The 21,127-nt window shown below is 50.0% G+C and overlaps 2 protein-coding genes across 4 annotated transcripts in view; one reads left to right on the plus strand and one right to left on the minus strand.

The window, feature by feature from the left end:
• The window catches only part of MTOR (mechanistic target of rapamycin kinase), a 121,501-nt gene that overhangs the window by 44,741 nt on the left and 55,633 nt on the right, over positions 1–21,127 (plus strand). For all 3 annotated transcript variants that reach the window (XM_026011911.2, XM_072751208.1, XM_072751209.1), the window contains 5 exons: positions 155–247; positions 1,134–1,280; positions 5,059–5,201; positions 7,824–7,986; positions 8,115–8,260. In XM_026011911.2, coding sequence (XP_025867696.1) covers positions 155–247; positions 1,134–1,280; positions 5,059–5,201; positions 7,824–7,986; positions 8,115–8,260 — 692 coding nt within the window. The remainder of the gene's footprint in view (positions 1–154; positions 248–1,133; positions 1,281–5,058; positions 5,202–7,823; positions 7,987–8,114; positions 8,261–21,127) is intronic.
• On the minus strand, positions 13,896–20,820 carry ANGPTL7 (angiopoietin like 7). Its single transcript, XM_026011912.2, has 5 exons — positions 19,820–20,820; positions 17,312–17,412; positions 16,519–16,713; positions 15,685–15,883; positions 13,896–15,065 (listed from the first exon to the last, which is right to left on the minus strand). Exons 1-5 carry the CDS (start codon positions 20,187–20,189, stop codon positions 14,896–14,898), a joined length of 1,035 nt encoding a protein of 344 aa, XP_025867697.1. The 5' UTR covers positions 20,190–20,820; the 3' UTR covers positions 13,896–14,895.

Below are 21,127 nucleotides of genomic sequence, written 5' to 3' on the forward strand. Positions count from 1 at the left end.
TAGCGGGGGAGGTGTGAGAGAGGTGATTCTCCTTAATAACACAGAGCCACCCAAACCCAGGAGAACTAGCTGGAACATAGCAGGGGGGGTATTGTTTTTTCTGCTTCCCACGCTGCAGCGTAACGTTTCTGACCTCTTCTCTCTCCTTCAACAGTACCAAATTTTCATTCCAATGGTGAATAAAGTCCTGGTGCGACACCGAATCAACCATCAGCGCTACGACGTTCTCATCTGCAGAATCGTCAAGGTGAATTGCACTGATTTCTGTTCCAAAGTCCCGTTGTCTCTCCCTGTTAGTATTGGAGCATGTTTAGCTTTTTAGCTCTGAACTAACTGTGGGCAAACAGTTTCTGTAAAGATAGCAAGTTTTTCTCAGCTCTGTAGGCAACGTGGGCTCCGAGGCAGTGATTGGACCCCACTGTAGCCCTAAAGCAGCCACACGCGCCTGGATGATGGTGAGCCTGGCCGCCTGCCAGTGCTCTTTTACTTAGGGACACCACGGTGTGCCTCTCTAATAGCTTGCACATGTTACAAAATATTAATTTTCCTTTGATTTTCCCCCCAGCAATTTGGGGGAAAATAAACCCTTCTTGGCTCTCAGGCCAAACAAAGCCAGGCAGTGGGCCATTTGCCTTCCTGCTTGTAGCCCTTGATCCCTTTGGTCATTGCCCACAGTTTTAGCTTTGCCAGCTACATGCTCATCCTACAGAGTTAATGCCATCAGTGACCTAGAGTGCCCAGCAACGACGGGTCTGCAGGGGGGAATGATGCCCACCGTGCTTCATTTTGTCCATGAGTGTAACTGTTTTACTTCTTTTTTTTTTTTTTTTTTTTTTAAGATTTTATTTATTCATTCATGACAGACAGAGAAAGAGGAGGCAGAGACACAGGCAGGAGAAGCAGGCTCTATGCAGGGAGCCTGATGTGGGACTTGATCCCAGGACTCTAGGATCACACGCTGGGCCAAAGGCTGGCGCTAAACCGCCGAGCCACCCAGGGATCCCAACTGTTTCACTTCTTGTTGACATCCTGACTTTACCAGAAGCTGAGACCCTCCCAAGGTGTGAGGGTGTTTTCTAAACTGGGAGGACCTAGCGGAGTTGCACGGTTTTTCTGTGAATCTCTGGTTGCAGGGATACACCCTTGCTGATGAGGAAGAGGACCCTTTGATTTATCAGCATCGAATGCTGAGGAGTGGCCAAGGGGATGCGTTGGCTAGTGGGCCAGTAGAAACGGGACCCATGAAGAAACTGCACGTCAGCACCATCAACCTCCAAAAGGCAGGTCCATGATTTCCGGGGGGGATGAGGGGAGGCGCTTGGAGAGGAGAGCCCTGCCCCTCTCTTGTTCAGAACTCTTAGCTCTTACTGCCATCAGCTTAAAACAACCACAGACCAGCCCAAGCAGTTTTGTGAAATTATATATACCATGAACTTAAGGTGGGTCATTTGGTCTTTTTCCAAGTGTCCAAATTACACATTTTTTAAATAAAGGGTAAGTGTAGAACAAAGTTTGAAGCTTCCTGGGAGCTTTGATAGTGGAATCCTTTGTTGCAAATAACGTTCTCATTTTTTTACGTGAATGGAACAAAACCAGTGAGTCCCCTGGTTAGCACTGAGACTGGTGCTTCTCAGACTCTGTGACTCACGGGCTTATGGACTGCTGGGGGCTGGTGACAATGCTTGTTCTGACTTGGGTGGTCTGAGGTCAGGCCTACATTCTGCATTTCTGCTGAAGCCCTAAGTAACACCAGTGCTGCTGGTCCAGGGACCACACTCTGAGTGGTGAGTTCTGAGATCTTTGCAGGTAAATAGGAAGTTCTCTGTGCTGAGAGATACAAGCCCGGGATATAACCAACTCTCACTGTATGTGCCACCAGCCGTCCCCTTAAAACAGTTTCAGAGCATTGCTGGTAGATCTGAGCAGAATAACCAGAGATATGTCACTGACTTTTAAATAAATATACCAGGTCTCTTAGTTTGTGCATTTTGCATTAGCGTTCGTGCTTCTGGTGACTGTGAGCAGCTCCCTGTGGTAGGATTCTTCCTTTGTTAGTAGTTAACCCACAGCGGCGACACTTCAGGATGGCCGTGGACCAAGTGATGGGCTGAGCGATGGACTGGGCAGGGCTGGGTCCCTGCTGGCTTGTTCTCTTCTTTGGACCAAGCCTGTAAAGATTTGGACACAGAGCCCTCTGTGTGTGGCTGTGTGTGTGTGCGCACCACGTGCACACAGCTGGGGAACACGAGCTCATCGCTGACTATGGAGCCAGCCTTCCCCCACGCCAGCAGCTGTGAAGTGCCAGCTCCCGAGGAGTGCTGGGGGGTTTAAGAGGGAAGTGGTGAAAGACCCCGGGGCAAGCGCATGCACTTTCTCTGTGTGGGGCGGGCCACTGCTCGTCCCAAGACTGCAGGAGGAGAAGGCCACCGGTCCTCCAGCGTCCCCGGGCAGCTGTTGAGGCCACCCGCTGACCCCTCACACTTCAGGGAGGGGCCCGGGCAGAGAGGCCAGACGCACATTTCCACCCAGATGTTTTCTGCTTGCCTGGGTTCAGAGTGTCCTTCCAACCAGACAGCTGTCCACCCTCTTACAGCTGTGTCCTGCCTATTTTAGGAAACTCCCTGGTGGTCTGGGTTGCTTCCAGGAAGGTTTGCTTTCTGCCCAAGACTCAGTGAAAGAAGCATGACCTTTGCCAAACAGAAAAAAGAAAGAGTCTCTAGTTTATCTCACCTGAGAGAACAGACCCAGCCCAAGAACCCTAAGCAGAATGTGCAGCTCTGGCTCTTGGCCCCGTTTGTGCTTCCACGTCCTCATGTGCTGGTAGCTCAGGTTGGGTGCAGTGACCGGTGTGAGCCGCTCAGAGGAACAGAGCCCACCTCGGTCATCCTCCGAGCTATGCTAACGGGAGTCACACGGAGAGAAGGCGGAGAAACCGTTTGTGTGTGCCTCCAGGGTGCCTGCCAGGACTTGGAGCACCTTTCCCGTCTTAGGAGAAGCTCTTCGGACGCCTCCTTAATGAATAACCTGGCATCTATCCGCATGCGCCAGCGTCACCGCAGGAGGCAGTAACCTGTGGGCGGTGGCAGCAGGCAGCTGGCTGGCGTTGACACGGTTACCATGGAACCCGGAGGAGCGAGAATGGATCAGGCTTCAAATGAAAGAACAGCAGGGAAAGGCCCACATGGGGGATTCACCTGTTCAGTGGGTCGTGCAGTTGTCCACGAAGCTAAGGTTTCTGGAGACTTCTTTGCTACCATTTCTCAAATGGCGACAATGTTGGTACTGACAGCTGCCGGCGTTCGTGGAGTGCTTCCCGCGTGTCAGGCACTGATACGAGCACGTTACGCTTATCGACTCCTTTACCCTTCACCCTGTGAGTTAGATGCTATCGTTACTGTCGGCGTTCTGCAGACATGGAGGTCGAGGCCCTGGAAGGTTAAGTGATTGGCCCAAAGTCAGCTAGTAAATGGTGGAGCCAGGATTTGACCAAGGTAGCATGACTGCAGAGCCCAGTCTCTTAACCACAGTGCTGAGCTGCGTCTGCCTCACGCAGGCTCAGCCCCACATCACGAGAGGGAAAGGCATTCGTGATTCTCCCTTGTGTATGTTCAACTTTTGAAATGCCGGGTGCTGTGGGGCTGGCCTCTGGGAGAAGGGGCTTGATGCTCCCATTTTGTTCAGCAGAACAAGGTTAAAAAGTCAAGTAACAGGTGTCACTCTTCCTCCTGGCTCAGGGCACCCATTGTATCGTCAGTGAGAATCACGCACGTTTCAGTTTGTCCCTTAACATCTCTAGCTCACTTTCTTCTGACGTAAAACGGTAGTTTGTATGATATCACTCATGGGTAACTCCTCGGAAGCCACAGCAGATCTGCAGCTTATCCCAGGGACGGGATGGGTTGTGTCGTTGATGGTTAGGTGTATAGCACGTGGGGATCTCCGCCGCTCCCTGGATGGCTTCACTGGAGAACCTCTGCTCAGCTTAGTTTCCCTAGTTTAAGGATGACACATGTGTGTTCTGCTGGAAAAATCTAAGAATGTATTTTAAAAGGGCTAGCCCCGCTCAAAAAGATGCCGTTTTGATAATATGAGCAACTATTTTTGCTCATCTCTTCCAGCCGGGCTCTTTAGATGTTTTATCCCTTGGTGCAGAAGACTGGGGCTCTGATGCGGCATACGGGTCGTTTGGCCCGAGTGCTCCAGCTGCCCTGGCGGAGCCAGGATTCCAGGCGGTGTTTCTGAGCAGACAGTAATAGGCACTCACAAGAGCACGAAGTCTGGGCCCATCGCTGGTACAAATCTGTGACACGTACTCAATCCTGAAAACACCCTGGGAGGTGGAACTGTTATCCTCATTTTACAAGTGAGGAGACAGACCCAAGAGAGAAGTAACTTGCCCAGGGTCAGCCAGGCGGGCAGTTAGATAACAGCCGTGGGAAACGCAAGCTGCCAAGCTCCAGAGAGCAGCTGTGGCCACGACACTGACTGCCCGTGTCCAGAGCCCGGGTCTTCCCATCCGCCTCCCTAGCTTCCCCGGTCATAACTGGATGCCTGGAGCGCTTAGAGTTTTGAGGAAAGCCGGAAGGGACAAATCAGAAAGTAAAAGTTAGATCTGTCCAACTCCCTCGTCTCCCTCTGCACCGTGCCGGGTGCTCTGGGCTCGGGCTCGCCCGGGTGTGCTGTGACTCACGGTGCTGCGAGCCTGCCCGTTTTCCCTGTGTCCCTGCTGTGTCCTGTGTCCTGCACAGCGCCCGGGCCGCTCACACGCCGCGGGGGCCCTTAGGCTCTGTGGAACGCACCCAGCGTGTGACGGCCCCGTCCACTGGGTGTGTGAGCTTCCTGGCTCGCTGATAGAGTCCAGCACAAGTGAGCCGTACAGCAGGCTGTTCCGGAGGTTGCTGCTCTTGTTTTATAGCTTCTAATTAAATACTGCTCTTTTGTATTTGTGCTCTGAGGGGATTTTGTCACGAGCAGCAGGATTGAATCATTAAATAGACGAGGGCTCTTTACAGTTGGCCTGGAAGCTGATGGTTTTCCGTTGTTCCCTGGGGATTACAGGCCTGGGGAGCTGCCAGAAGGGTCTCCAAAGACGACTGGCTGGAATGGCTGAGGCGGCTGAGTCTGGAGCTCCTGAAGGACTCCTCGTCGCCTTCCCTGCGCTCGTGCTGGGCCCTGGCTCAGGCCTACAACCCGATGGCCAGGTATGTCCCCAGCTTCGGGATGGGACCAAGAGGATTAGCACAAAGAGACGATATGTAGGAAATCTATCTTAGCGGCAGTAATTATAAAAAGGGCTTGTATTTTTTTTTAATTAATTAATTAATTAATTAATTAATTTATTTATGATAGTCACAGAGAGAGAGAGAGAGAGGCAGAGACATAGGCAGAGGGAGAAGCAGGCTCCATGCACCGGGAGCCCAACGTGGGATTCGATCCCGGGTCTCCAGGATCGCGCCCTGGGCCAAAGGCAGGCACTAAACCGCTGCGCCACCCAGGGATCCCCAGGGCTTGTATTTTTTAATTTTGCCCACTTGTGAAGGAAAAAAATAAAGGCAGGTTGAACAAGCTCATGTTATAGGAAAAGCATCCATCTTACCCTTGGTAGCAGACCTTTCCTTAGTAGACTTGGGTCCAAAATTTTAATTGCAAAGTCATTTACAGCTCTGAAAACAACCACGGAACGGTCTAATATAACTGCTTTCCAGTAGCAATGAACTCTAATTATTTATTGCTGTATCGCACATACCCCCCAAACTTAGAAGTCTTAAACAGCAGCAGTCATTTGTTTTGCTCACGGATCTGGAATTTGGACATGACCTGTGGGGACAGCTTGTCCCTGGGTCCGTGTCACTAGGGGTCTCTGTCCAGGGGCTGGGGGACCCGCTTTCAGGGTGGCTCATTCACCTGTGAGGCAGGTTGGGGCCTTCAGATGGGAACCCTGGCTAGGGGCTTGGTTCCTCTCCCTGTGGGTCATTCTGTGGGCTGCTTGGCCTTCCTCACAGAAGACTGGTGGGTTTTCAAGAGTGAGCGTCCTCCCCAAGGAAATGAGGCGGAAGTATATGGTGTTTGTATGACCCGGCCTGGAAGTCACACAGTGTCCCTCCGCCACACTGTGTTGTTCAGGGCAGTCACAGAGGCCCACTCAGATTCTGGGGGGGAGATACAGACGTCATCTCTCGATAGAGAAGTAGGAAGATCCTAGAAGAGCATGTGGAACAGGAGATACTATTGCAGCCATCTTCAGGAAATAGAATCTGCCATAAAATACTGAAATAATAAATACTGTTTTAATAAGGTCTTAAGAAGCCGTTAAAGGTTTGGTTTATAATATTTGCATATAGAAGGTTTATAGTATGACGTAAATGAATGTAAAATGGAATATTAAACGATGGAAGTGTGTGATTTCAACTGTTAAAAACAAACGTACATGGAAGAGGACTGGAAAGTAATAGAGCATTGGTGAAGTTGGAAGGCCTAGGGAGTATTTTCTTTGTTATTCTTTTCCAAATTTATCTGCAACACACAACTATTATTTATAACGAGTCATAAAATGGTATTTTTTTTATGCTCTAAAAATAGTTCCTAGGATTCCCCTGACTCCACAGTGTGCAGATTTCATGTGCTCAGCCGACTGTAGTGTACCTCTCTTCTGCTCCAAGTCACTTCTGAGCACAGTGTCATCTGAAAGAGGCTTGTGATAAACATACATCTGTGTGTTTATCCCCATAGCGCCAAGTGTGCTTCTTTGGGATCCAATGTGGCCTTGGATGTAGGTCAGAAAGTCTGTTTCTTAATTTACACAGGACTTCTTTTGGTCTTCATGTCACCTTTTGTGTTTCGAATTTTGTTTTTTTCCAGCAGATTCCAAAATTATATACATTGGTCTGACTTAACTTTTTCAATGTGTAACACAAAGTATGTGTGCAGGCAGCAGGTGCTCAACCAAAACATTTTAAGCATATCTTACAGTTTCCAGCTCCCTCCTCCTAGCATTCACCGAAAAAGAAGGGATGGGATTAAAGTTCAGATGTCGGGCAGAGCAAATATGCCAATCCATGTGATGCTTGAATGATTTAAGATAGTCATAGTGGACTTAGAAATGGCACCTCTGCTTCCAGGTCTCTGTAAGTCTTCAGAAATAACACTGGCTTAGAGGACCTTTCCAGGATTTATGGGTTGGGATTCCATTTTCTAATGCGTCTAGTTTCTTAAGTTCTGTTGTGTTGTTTATGACCATTCAACTAAGGGTTCTGATTGTATTTTGAAAAGCAGTCACAGGTGCTGCCTTTGCCATTTCCAATCTTGCCTGAGAAGCATCCCAAGAATCATTTGAAGATTATTATATTCTGAATCTGTTAATCCCAACTTCTATGTTAGAAGTTCCCTTTCTGTTCATCTCCTCCAGGGAAGAGAAAAGATGAAAATCCTGCCAAGAAATATGCCTGTGGAAACAGGTTATTTAGCTCTGCTCTTCTTTCTCCTCTGCCCCCCACGTCAGGGCTTCCTGTGTAGCACAGTGTCTATACTGCGCTATAAAACAGTAGTCACCAGCCACACCATGATTGCATTAAGGCAATTAAAATTAATGCAACCTAAAGCTCCATTCCTCGGTTACACTTAGCACACGGTTCAAATACTCAGTGGCTAATGGCTACTGTTTTGGAGAGCAAAGATAGACCATTTCCAGCAAGTTTTGTTGGACAGCAGTGGTCTGGATGGGCAAAATCAGTGATGCCTGGAGTAGATTGATAAGTGACTTTGTGGTACCAGGCAGAGGCACGAGAGGCATTTCCAGCATCTTTTTCACTCCTCTCTGCCTTCAGGGATCTCTTTAATGCTGCATTTGTGTCCTGCTGGTCTGAACTGAATGAAGACCAGCAGGATGAACTCATCAGAAGCATCGAGTTGGCCCTCACCTCACAGGACATCGCCGAAGTCACGCAGACCCTCTTAAACTTGGCTGAATTCATGGAACACAGTGACAAGGTGAGATTTTACCCCTTTGTCCAGATGGAGCCTGACAGAAAACAGGTGGGAGGGGAGAGGCACCCAGGCAGCCTCCCCTTGGTCATGCGCCGCTGTTTTCCTATGCTGTGGCTTCTGCTCTGCCCTAGGGCCCCCTGCCATTGAGAGACGACAATGGCATTGTCCTACTGGGTGAGAGGGCAGCCAAGTGCCGAGCATATGCCAAAGCGCTGCACTACAAAGAACTGGAGTTCCAGAAAGGTCCCACCCCCGCCATCCTAGAGTCTCTCATCAGGTAGGCTCTAAACCCTTTTTTAATTGCTGCCTTCATCTGAAATGACCTCTCTCCCCCTGCTGCCTGCTGCCAAATCACTGTAGTCACGTGGAGGCTTCTCTGTGAAATCTGCCTTCGGGTCCGGCCAACAGGTTTAAGTGAGATGTGGTCGCAGATGGTTCTCTCCACTCTAGGAGCTGTAATTGGCGTTTCTGTTGACCCTCAGCACACGGGCTCCCGTGGTTTTCCAACGCGTGCTGGCGTGTCCCGGTGAAATCAGTCCAGAAGCAGTTCTGAGGCAGCAGCCTAGGAGCGATAGAAGTTGATACCCGCGTTTGATTACGCTCTCAGGTTGGAATACGTAGTACCTGCCCCGGTGTCTCAAAGGCCTCTGGGGTTTTACTGCCTGGGTCCTCCTCCTCCAGTGTTCCTTTTTTTTTTTTAAGATTTTATTTATTCATGAGAGACACAGAGAGAGAGGCAGAGACACAGGCAGAGGGAGAAGCAGGCTCCCTGCGGGGAGCCCCATCCCGGATCCCTGGGGTCACGCCCTGGGTTAAGGCGGTGCTAAACCGCTGAGCCCCCCCCCCCCCTGCCCCGGGCTGCCCCCCTCCCGTGAGTGAAACCAGGCAGGGCTGAGTCTGAGATTCAGTGATCTTTATCTCGAGTTTGGCTTCATTCTCTCCTAAGATGGTTTTGAGTCTTCTGGGTATGGGAAAAATAATCAATTTTCTGCTGTTATGAAATTAGAAGCAGCCTCAAATGTTAGCTCCAGCTCCCAGAGAACTGTTCACCTCCCCTAATGGTTATCAGAGACTATTAACTCTGGGATCTAATTATCTTCATGTAAATGCTAACATGGTTGATTATTTCACTGCAGATAGTTGAGGGGAAAATCACCCAGCTAATAGGTACCTCCTCTGTGGCTGAAACAGTCTGCTGTGTATGGCGCTGCCTTCATTTGAGAGAGTCATCAGATAGCCAGCTTCTTTGCCAGCTCTGCTTTCGAGTGAACGCTAAACAGTATTCCTTTAAACACTTTAAAAGGGACCAAAAAGATAGAAATAGAATCGTTTTTGCCCAAAGGGAGCTTTGAGAGACTGCTGATTTCTAAAATGCCACAGATACACAGTTATAAACACGCCATCCTGTGGAGCAGGCTTCCATGTCTGATTAGGTACAGCAGGTGTGAAAACCTGCGTTCCTTCTCCTCCCATCATCTCTGGCTTAGGGAACACCATCTTCCTTGATAACTGATAGAAAACCTGGCAAGGACTATAACAGCGTCGGTGTCAAATACCTAGCCCTGCAAGCCAGCCTCCTTGCTAAGCTTTTTCTCTTTGACACTTCTCGGAGAGCTCCCTCGTCCCACCCCAGGGCTTTCGCCATATTTGGGACAATCATAGAAGCATTAATGCGTGTACAGATTTGCAGCAGGAAGATAGACTCAGAGGTCTGGAAAAATGTTCAAGAAGGCCGTTAACCTCTTAAGCCAATGTAACTGAAAACACGTCCTCAGAATACCCTGCAGGTGGACCTTGACTTTTTTTTTTTTTAAAGATTTTATTTATTCATGAGAGACAGAGAGAGAGAGAGAGAGAGAGGCAGAGACAGGCAGAGGGAGAAGCAGGCTCCATGCCAGGAGCCCGACGTGGGACTTGATCCCGGGTCTCCAGGATCAGGCCCTGGACCGAAGGCGGCGCTAAACCACTGAGCCACCCGGGCTGCCTGGACCTTGACTTTTCACACAAACAAGCGGAAGCTTGTGCTCCCAGCAAAGCCAGTGCTCCTGGCCGTGTGGTTTCATCCCAGCCTTATTCAGGTCAGCTTGCGCTTCAGCCTCCCTCTCTCTGGTTGTCTTCCCCTCTTCCCATTGTTCTTTTCTCTTTCCATTTGCTGCTTTTCCCACTTGCTTTTGTAAAACTGCTTTTCCTAAGCACCGGGGCAATGTCCTGCCATCTTTGTCACTGCAGAAAGTTTTAAGAGAGAGACAGCCTTAGACAAAGCTGCTGGTAGAGAATGTGAACTCAGCTGCACCGCCCCATCCTCTCGGGGGGCGGGTTGGGAGGGGGTGTCAGACCGCTGGGGGTCATATGTCCCCGTTACTTCTTGGGCCCCAAGTTGGAGGCCTTGTTCTTTGGTGATAGATTGAGCTGCCTTCCTCACAGTGGCTCCGGGAAGCTCACAGATCAGGTCCTGGCCCACCTCTAACAGACTATGGACCCCTGACCCCGTTTGTCTACTGCCCCCCGCCAGCCTCATTTTACCTTTTGTACTTTTACTTAAGTTTATTCTAATATATACGTTTGAGTCACCTGCCTCAAATTCTCTTTGAAATAATCAGCTTAAATAATCAAGTTCACAAAAACATCTTTGCAAAGCTATTTCTTACCTTTTGTTTTTGTTTTAAAAAAGGTGTGTTCTGTTGATAGTACTGTTCTCTGGCTACTGGCTCAATCTGTCTGACACCCTACCTAGTGACCCTTTTAATTACTGATCTGCTCCAGGACAAATTAAATCCCACATGTAATCCCCAAACCAGCCTAACATTGAGACAATTTGAGCCACTCCCATCTCCTCAAAGCCTCTGTATATATCAAGTATGATTGCTTCTTAAGGGAACAGAGGATTAAGTGGTACTGAATTATCTGTAAGCATACACGTGCATGCACGTACACCTGGCGTTTACTTGGTTAGCCTGTAGCATGAGGTCAAGTTCTGTGGCCTGCTGACTCAGACTGCTGGGGCTGCTGTGGCAAATCACCATGGCCTGGGGGCTGAAACTACAGACCCTTCTCACAGGTCGGGATGCTGGGCTCTACCGTCGTGGCCTAATCACCTCCCAAAGACCCTGCAACCATCACATTGGGGGTTAGCCTTCAGCATAGGAATTTGGGGGAATATGAACATTGGTCCACAGCATTCCTCCTTGGTCCCCCAAAATGCATATCCTTCTCAAATGCAAAATTCATTCTGTCACAACAGCCCTGAAGCCTTAACCTGTTCCAGGATCAGCCCTAAAGTCTCGTGTAAATGCCATCTTAATCACAGGTAGGGATGAGACTCTAGGTTCAATTCATCCTGAGGCGAACGTATGAAAACAAACAAATTACATGCTTCCAGGATATGCTGCTGGGGCATCCCCCACTCCAAGAGAAGTGGGCAAGAAGGAAAGGGTGGCAGGCCCCAAGCAAGTCCAACACCAAGCAAGGCAGACTTCATGAGAGATCTCCAGGCCTGGGAGTAATCCATCTCGGCCGGATCCTCTGCCCTCTGGGGCACGGTCCACCCTCTGGACCCACGAGGCAGAGGTCCTGCCCCCACAGCTCCACCTGGCGCACAGCCCTGCCCGTGGCTGTATCCTCGCAGCTTTGGGCAGAGTCCACTGGGCCTGTTCAAAGCAAGGCAATGGTCCTCCTTTTTTAAAACAAGCAGACAGCCCTGACGATCTCTGGCTGGCCTTCAGGATCATTCTTTTCTCTTCTGGAAGAATAGTGCATGTTCACAGCCAAATAACTCCATAGTTTTGTCTGTAAAATCCAGAAGTTCGACAGCCTCCCTTCATTCCTTCCTGTGTCTTTCCCCTTCTGTTGAGTTTTGTGGTTTATTCTGCTGGAGTAGCTGATTAGGTCCATGGTTCCCACCACACGAATCCCCTTAGCAAAGCCTCACGTGGCTCCATGTGGCCTCACGTGGCCGTACCCTCCGTGTTCTCTTCCAAACACGTGCTCATTTCCTACAGTATGGACAGCCGAGAATTTCCAGGTCTCTAAGTTCTGGCTCCTTTTGGTTTAATCCACCTTTTTGTCGTTTCTCTCTTCTCTCATTTTACTCGAAGCAGTGGGGAGGAACCAGGCCTCCCCTCGCCCTTGGCTTAGTGACCTCCTCAGCTAATACCCGGTGTCATTGCGTGCAGGGTCTCCCTTCCACAAGGCACTGGAACACGCACACTTCAGATTGTTGGCCACTTTGTAACAAGGGGTTGCCATCTCTCTATTACCTGATAACCGTTCCTCATTTCTGTCTGAGAAGCCATCAGAATGGCCTTTACCCTCCGTATCCTACTACCCTTGTGTTCGCGATTACGTAGGTGTTCTCTCAAGACAGAAGCGCTCTCGCTCTCGCTCTTTTTCCTTCGAAGCTCTCACCAGCGTGTGCCCGTGAGAGTCCAGTGGCGGCTGAACACTACTCTGTGCGTGACGTTTTCTTTATCCATTCTTCCATCATGGAGACTCAGGTTGCTTCCGTATCCCGGCTACTGTGAATAGTGATGCAGTGAACGTGGGTGCGCAGATATCTCTTCGAGACACTGATCTCTTTTCCTTTAGATATATACCCAGAAGTGGAATTGCTGGATCATAAGGGAGTTTTATTTTTAATTTTTGAAGAACTACCAGGCGGTGTCGCATAGCAGCTGTACCCATCTACCTTCCCACCAGCAATGACAAGGGCTCCCTAGTCAGCACATCCTCGCCAGCACTTGCTGTCTCTTGCCTTTCTGATAACAGCCATTGTAAGTGTGGGAAGGTATCTCATTGGATGACTTTGATTTACATTTCCCTGATGCTAAGCGCATTTTCATGTATCTACTTGCCATTCCAAGAATATCTTTTTTGGAAAAAAGTCTATTCAGGTCCTTTGCCCATTTTTTAATTGGACTGTTTAATTTTTTGCTATTGAGTTACATGAATCCTTTATATGTTTTGAATATTAACTCCTCATGAGGGGCTATAGATAGCAGATCTTTTCTCCCATTCTGTAGGTTGCCTTTTCAGTGTATTTGCTGTTTGCTCTGCAGAAGCTTTTTAGTTTGAGGCCTTCCCACTCGTTTATTTTAGCCTTTGGTGCCTAGAGCTTCAGGTGTGTTTTAGTTGGGTTAGAGGAGGTAAGAGAGAGAATTATTAGCTACTTCTGCCAGAGGCGTTTGTGCTTTTCTCCCTCTTCCCTTAACCCCCTGATCTTTTTATCCTCCCTTCCCAGGCAGTATTGTGCTGGCTACTAAGCATATCAGACTCCCTGCCTGCCTCGGGAAGTTTCTGTTTGAATGCCTGTCCTGTGGGATGCCCTGCTCCAGTGCACTTCTTCTCTACTCACTCTATGCCTTTTAAAATCCCCGAGTTCTTGTTTTTTAAGGTTAAATAGGTTCCCAGCAATCCAAGGACTCTGGGTACAATAGAAAACACTGAATAAGAATAATGGCTTACCTTCCACTGACTGGTTCGAGGGAATGGTTCTTTTTGACGAGGGAAAAATGACTTCCAAACACTCAAAATTTTATTTGGCATCTGTTATGACTAAAGATACGCTCCCTCTCTGTATGTGTTAGTTTGCTCAGGTAGAAAGTAAGAGTGTCGGTTTGCGAAGGATTCTGAAGCCGAGTGGTGGCACTGGGCTCCGTTGGGATTGGGTGGGAGGCTGGATCTGACTCTGCCGCGCCAGGCTCCACTGGGATTGGGTGGGAGGCTGGATCTGACCTCTCCCCAGGGCTGCTGCCCTTTTTGTCCCTCCACCTTTTTGCTCTTTGGCTTGTAGCTCCTCCCTTGGTTTCCCTGAAGACTGCAACAAAATCAGTCTCTTTCTCACTGCTCACCCTCTGATTTTTCAAGTTTTTTTTTTACCTTGCTCTAAATGAAAATGGCAGTAATTTAAAAACCAGCAAGTTTCAAAAAAATTTATTAGAGAAGGAAAAAGCTTTGAGTGTTTACAACATACTACAGTATTTTATTTTCACAAAGCAAAATGCTTATATACAGCATGAATTATTAACCGTAGTGTCATCTACCTTCATTTTGTAGCCAGTATTTTTTAGACAAGTTAAAAGAGAAAGCTCTTTGAGCCCTTTCCTTACAGATATAAAATAAAAATAGATATATCTGTATTGACTGACATTTTAAGGCAGTTTTGTGCAAGCATCCACGAGAGACTTATCCCCACCCCGTGCTGGAACTCTCCAGCCACCACTAGACCCGCTTCTGCCTTCCAGCGCTCTACCCTGATTGAGGTGGAGCAGGGAGGTGCCAGAGGCCGGCCACCAGGCCCGGGCCTAGAGATCCCTCTGGGGCAGTCCACCTAGGTCCACTGGGGCTGAGCCAGTCCAACGTGGGTCAGTCCACCACCAGTGGAATAATTTTTGTCTTTAAAAAAAAATGTAGACTGAAGGTAATTTCATCGGATTTGAAAAATCAGAACTCTCCTACACTGCTCTATCATGCCTTTTCTCTAACACCCACAAGTCCTGTCCTTGAGGATCAAAATCACATGGTTCTTTTTAGGCAGCGGATCTATTTTCTGCCCTCCCATGACCTGGGCCTTCAACTGAATAGCGGAAGTGATGTCATAATTACCTTTCACAGAAACATCAATGGAAAGAAGCTTTTAGTGAATACGTCAGGGATCTGAAGCCAAGGGAGCCCACTCAGGCCAGCCCCCTGAGAAGTACATGTGGCGACCCACTGTGTTAAAATAATTCATCCCAATTAGGTAACACCCTTGTACTAAAATTTTATTGTGCTCCTGAGAGCCTGACTCTCACCAGTGACCACAGGCCATTTTCCATCCTGCTGTCCATCCTGCCCTCTCCCCACCTCCCCCTCCTCCGCCCTCACCCAGCCTCCATGCATCCCCATCTCCAGCCCTGCCGCACAGCGGGCCTCCACTTAGGGCTGGAAGTCTTCCGGGCGGATTTTCATCTCGACCCGTCTGAGGGAGTAGCTAGACCCGTGCCAGCCGTACCAGGTGATGCCGTCCAGGTGCTTGTTGTGCTCACCGAGGCGGTAGTACACTCCGTTGAGGTTAGAGTCTGTGCAGCAGTTGTACCAGTAGCCACCTGGCACGAGAAACAGATCGGGGCCGTTGGGTCAGTAGGCTGGGTGCATCCTCCCCTCAGAAAGAACTGATACTAGACCTGGGGATCTGTGACGCTGCTCTTGGAACAGTGGCTAAGCAGTTAGAGCCGGTGTCCAAGAAAAAAGTACCAAAGCCAGAATACCAGCTGTGCAGCTGAAAATCCATCCTCTTTTCAAAATATTTTTCTAAGATGTTTTTTTGTATTTTATTCATTTATTCATAGAGACAGAGAGAGAGAGAGAGAGAGAAGCAGAGACACAGGCCTTAGAAGGAGAAGCAGGCACCATGCAGAGAGCCTGACGTGGGACTCGATCCAGGGTCTCCAGGATCACACCCTGGGCTGCAGGCGGCGCTAAACAGCTGCACCACCAGGGCTGCCCTCTAAGATTTTATTTATTCATGAGAGACCCAGAGAGAGGCAGAGACACAGGCAGAGGGAGAGAAGCAGGCTCCCTGCGGGGAGCCCCATGGGGACTCAATCCCAGGATCCTGGGGTCACGCCCTGGTCCTAAGGCAGATGTTCCACTGCTGAGCCCCCCGGGCGTCCCTCAAAATCCATTCTTCTCAGATGGGACTGACCCCCGGCCCCCAGATCTCACCTTTGCGGAGTTGTGCGCACTTGTCTAAGCAGTTGTCGTTGTCCTTGTCCTTGGTGCTGAAGGCCGTGTTGTTGTGGTAGAGCAGGGCGTCGTTGCCCACGTTGCCACTGTAGTTCCCCAGGAAGAGGCGGTAGCTGTTGAGTTCGTTGCCCAGGACGAAGCGGCTGTACTCCGCATAGCGCACGCTGCCCTCCCAGTCCTGTCGGGGAGAGGGGGGCAGAGCCTTAGGGGCCCTGCAGCGGCCTTCATTTCCCCCCATCCTGCCACTCCCCCTCCGCTCACAGCCGCACGCACGTCCAGGTCTCCCAGGGACCTAGCGGGGCTTTACTGCGGGTTGGCTGTGTTGGCGGTTAGGTGAGCACACTACGCTGGGCATCAGAAACCAGGGTCCTAGATCACACCTCCCACCTGTGTCCCCCGCTGGCCTGGACTGGCCTCTTCCCATAGCCCTCCCTGCACCTATCTGGAAGGTGTCGGTGTGTGTTTTGCTAGATCCCACAGGGAGAAGTCAGAGAGTGACATGAGAGGGGTGTGCGCGTGGGGCTGCGTGTGCCCCAGGCCAGGGAGGACCTCTGGGTTTCAGCACCGCTGACTGGATTGGTCTGGCCCAGGTCCAGCCTCTCGTGTATCTGCAGCCTTGCTTGGGGGGACAGGGTGGGGTGGGGTGCAGGGAACGGACAGGAAAAACCTTGTCCCTCGACGTACTACAGTCTGCAGGAAAACCGTCATAAATACACAGGTCTATTGTGAACAGAGAGCCAGAAGGGCACCCCCAGAGTTGAGCACAGTTGTGGCAGCCTGCTCCAGTCCCAGGGGCCTAGGCCTCGTGCTCACCTCCATCTCCACACGTAGCCGGGTCGGCCGTCTGGACAGCCGGTGGATGTGTTCGTTCCCCAGCCAGAAGTCCCCACGGATGCTGCCAAAGCCCTGCTTGTACTGCTTCCAGTCCCGGTAGAAGGAGACAAGGCCGCTCTTCCGTCTCTGAATGATGGTCCAGCCGCCACCTGCCGTCTCCATGTCACAGAACACCTGCGGCAGAGAGGTTGCTCTGGTCAGGGGCCCACAGAGGCAGGCAGAGGAGCGTGGGGGCGGGCCGCACCGCCTTCCTCCCAGTTCTGCAGAGCCAGTGGATGTGTGCCCTTCCAGTCACGCTGGCTCCCAGTGGCGACTGGTCTGCCGTGTTGGCGAGCGGGAGCAGAGTGACAGTTTGCTGAGCAGGAATTTGGAAAGTCGGGGCTGGGGGCAAGTGCACATATAGTTAAAGAGAAGAAAATCCATGTGTGCTCTCAACATGTTCTCCCTTGTCTCCTTCCCCAAAGAAGAACTGCTCTAGGTGTGGCAAGAGAGGTCAACTAGTTGGGTGGAGATTATAGAATTGTCTAATCTATGTTAGAAGATTTGGTGTTTGGTTGATAATAATTTGAAGGGGCAAAACAGATGTGTGGGGTTCCTCCCCACCCCAAAAAATAGCTCTCTGGAGTGTGCGGACAGCTCTCTGGTATTTGGTATGTTTGATTCTCTGTCTTGAGTTTCCCTTTGCTTAGACTATGACTAGTCCTTGGCCCAGCTCTGGGAGGGGGTGGAGGACAGATGGGAGCGCACGGGCACTGGGCTCTGCTGACCTCACCTCCAGCTCGGGGCTGCCCAGAAAGTCATCGGGAGGAAGCTTGTACACTCCAGAGATGCGGTAGTTCTTCTGGTAGAGGGACGAGCAGTCATAGATGGCATCTGCAATAGGAGCAAACCGCACGGGTGAGCATCCAAACCCAGGGGCTCCACGGTGGTGGGCGTTTGTGCTATGTCTCACTTGGAAGTTTACAACTGAGATTTCATTTCTACCATGAAACTCACATGAGTGTTCATTACAGTGTCTAGAGTTTGGAGCGGCGCGGGCATCGGGAGACTAAACAAGGAGTATATTTTGGCTTCACTGGTAGTGGGGCAGAGGGGTGGGGAAGCCCTCCATCTGGGTAGCATCAGTGGACAAACAGGTGGTTTCAGGTTAACTCTGAAATAGATTATCCTGCTGAGGTTCTAGGCCATGAATTCTGGAAACACTCCGATGTGTGAGGGCTGCATAACAGATCCTCTGTTTAACAAATACAGCTTCTGGGACAGCCAGTCTCTCTTACCACATAAGTCATGAGTATCTCATAGGGTCCGGTTCGGTTGTTCTCCTGGTTGGTTGGTTTGTGTGATGGTGGTTTTTCAGAGGTAACGGCTGTTTTTACCTATGAGAATGGCTATTTTTATCTAGACTGCCTCCTAGGACCCTAATAAAGGGAGCTAGATTTCACATCTGATTCCCCCCCCCCCCCCCCCCCATCTTAACACTGCTCAATTCTCAAATGGAGATGCAAACACTCTGAGGAGTGCTTGGAGGCCTTCCCTGGCAGCATTATTAAAACAAGCAAACGAGAGCATTGGACAGGCTGGTTTTCACTCGGGTTGATTTAAATGCCTCCTGGGCTGCCTGGGGGGCTACTGCTTTATGCCAGATTTTGTCTCCATTTTGCAAATCTCCAAGAGCACAGTGGAAGAAACCACCTTAACTGATAGGGTGGATTCAAAGAGCAGGAACTTTTGCTAGCCAGGAGATGCTTCCCACCCTCTGTGTCTGGGATTCTTTTCTTGGTGGCCCCTGCCCTGAGCCTTCAAGAAGAGCATGCTGATGGTGGCACGTCCAGCAGGAGCCTTCCCAGGTGGAGCACGTTTCGGAGCGGGCGGAGAGACTTCTCTTTCTGTTAGGGTGAAAGCATCAGCTTACTGCTTTCTCTGCTGGGCTACCTGCTTTACACAGTATGAAGGTGCCCCAGCAGCTGGTAATAGAGAAGAAAATTGAGGGATGATTTTCTGGGCAGGACGGGGAGCAGGCACAGCAGGAGAACTGCCTTTGGCCCCCCAAGAAACTCCCTGCTGGGAGGGCAGGAAATCCCCACTGGAGGAGCAGGAGGCGGTGCAGGCACAGGCACAGGCAGGTTCCCTGCTGGCCCGCTCTCCCGCGGGGCTGGTTTCATCTCACGGGCCGGATCAGGACACACTTGTCTGGAAAATGTTTCAGAGGTAACTACAAAGGATACCTTTCTAGCCCCACACTGAGGGGCAGGAAGTCATGCTTAGAAAGCGATTTATACTTGGTGGTTTATTAGTAATGGGATGTCGAAGCCTAATTTCTTTCCTTTGAACAGAGAGTAACCAGTGACTTACTCTGTTGTGTGTCCTGACTTGGTCTATGATGTGACCAAAAGTTTTTATATCAGCAATAAGTGACATAGCTATGGGATATTCTTCTTGTGAGTAGTAATTTCTTGATGATTGTGGAAACCCAGATCTCTTCTTTCTGAACAGTGAATTCACCTGGGCCAGTCTAAGGCAATCTAGCTAGAAACAGACTTGTTTTAGAAAAGAAAACATGAAGTGTATCTTATTTTGGGGCTCCTGAAAATCCAGATCTCAGCTTTGTGTTTTCTTATTTTCTGTGGTGGGAGAATTTTATTTGAGATCATGGGAAAAAATAGAAATCTTAGAAGCAAAGAACCTCAAGGAGCCTGTCCTCTCCTAAACACAAAGTAATTCTTCATCTGGCCCTGGGCAGCATCTACACCTAATTCTGAGCCAGTGGGAAGAGTCAGGTTTGCAGACAGGACACACAAATCCATGAATGCCTGTTCCACTAAATCTTAGGGACACGAGAGAAATGTTTTTGGCAGAACTTGGCTTCAGGAGCAACAGATGTTAGAGTTCTGGTGTTCATGCCTGCGTCCTTGGGTCTGAGGATACAGCCTGTCAGCTCTGGCTAAGGAAGCAGGTCAATCAGGGAAACCCAAACCCTGTTTCTAAGACCTGCAGTGTGACTCCGGGCCATCTAGGTCATCTCTCTGTGCCCCGGGATGGCATATAAACCTTTCATCTGCTGAAATATGGTGTGAGTAAAAGAGATGGTGCAGACACTGGGTAAATTTAGAGAAATTAACAGAGCATTAGAGCCGGTGACACGTACCCAGGAAAGTATACCCCAAGGAACCCCCTGTCATGGATCTGATGGCCAAGGTATCTAGAAACCATGCTACAGGCAGAGACGCTCAGTGGTTTGGGCAGGAAGATGATGGGTAGCGTGAGGACATGTTCTCCTTACCTGCCGAGGTCTGGGTGACAGTCTGGGCTGCCTGCAGCTGCATGATGTCGATCTGGTTGTTCATTTCCGAGTACTTGCTCTCCGCATCTGTGAGCCGGGACTCCATGCGCTTGGTGCTGCTCTCCAGCTCCATCACCTGCATGACCACGCTGACCCAGTCCCTCTCCTGCTTCTTGCTCAGCTCACTCAGCAGACTGGTTAGATTGGTGATCTGGGCCTTGAGCTCCTTGGCCTCCTCACAGCAGGTGGCCACCTTGAGCTGCCCAGGTGTCTTGCGCTTCAGGGGCTTCTGTGGCCACGCCGGGTGGCTGACAAACACCATGATGAAAATGCAGAGCCACGTCACAGCCGAGAGAGTGTTTTTCAGCATCTTTCTCCGGCCTGGGTGAGGAACGATCTTCCTTCGGGGGATCCGGGTATGCCCAGCTGGGGTCTGCAAAGCCGGAGCAAATTAGAGCTGTGCACTTTCTCTCTGGATGGGCTCACCACTCTGTTGCTTTCTCTTCCCTGTCTCTTTCTTAGCCTTGCTCAAAGCTTGAGTTTAAAAGTACAGGTTAATTGGACTCCCTATACCCTTCCTCCTCAAGCCTGAGCGCTCTACAGACTCAGCATCTTAAATATTGTCTGCTGCCTGCACCTCCACCCCCACTGTGGCCCATGCATGGCGCTCTCGCCCCTCCCAGCTCATCTGGGAGGGTCAGGTGCCTGCTGGGTGAAGTCAGCGCAAACTTAGGCCAGAGGGGAGGAGGGAGACAGGGGCGAGTCTTTCTTTCCTTGCCTGCTTAGTCTCGGGGCTGAGACAAGAGGACTGTGAATTTGTGTGTTTCCAATTTCGCCTATTAGATTATGCCCCTGCCAGCCACTGGCTCAGCTCTATCAGCGAGCAGGGCAGGGTCAGAAGAATTTCCAAATTCCATTCTCAAGGTTACATAACCATGGGGTGAGGGTAAGGTAGGCAGAGAGCGTTGGGAATAAGACTCCCCGCTCCCCCGGGGAGGCCTGTTAATGTAATCCACGCTGTTTATATGAGGATCTGGAATATTTTGGCATCCTGCTGAGCGTGCTGTTAACAAGGCTGGTTATTCCTTTCTCTGATCATCATTCAGTGTTTTACAAAACCCCCATTGTACCTAGATCTAACACTGTGTCACATTTGAAAATCTCCAACTTAGAAGAGCTCTAGAAATAGAGTAAGCCTCTTAGGAAGCAGAAAAAGACGTTGTAGTTTGTGTCCAACAGGATTTACTCAGTTGTCTCCTTACATTCTTTCTCCCTCACCAGTGGCCTAGCGTTAGCTTCTCACACTTG

The sequence above is a fragment of the Vulpes vulpes genome, chromosome 2 (assembly GCF_048418805.1).
Source record: "Vulpes vulpes isolate BD-2025 chromosome 2, VulVul3, whole genome shotgun sequence".
Taxonomy (NCBI): Eukaryota; Metazoa; Chordata; class Mammalia; order Carnivora; family Canidae; genus Vulpes; species Vulpes vulpes.

What these genes read in the sequence shown, in the direction of transcription:
- ANGPTL7 (XM_026011912.2), bottom strand. Translation starts at nt 20,189, where the DNA reads ATGCTGAAAAACACTCTCTCGGCTGTGACGTGGCTCTGCATTTTCATC. An exon ending in TGGGCAGCCCCGAGCTGGAG is followed by an intron (nt 16,714 to 17,311) that starts GTGAGGTCAGCA and finishes TCTCTGCCGCAG; the next exon opens with GTGTTCTGTGACATGGAGAC. An exon ending in GTGCGCACAACTCCGCAAAG is followed by an intron (nt 15,066 to 15,684) that starts GTGAGATCTGGG and finishes TTCTCGTGCCAG; the next exon opens with GTGGCTACTGGTACAACTGC.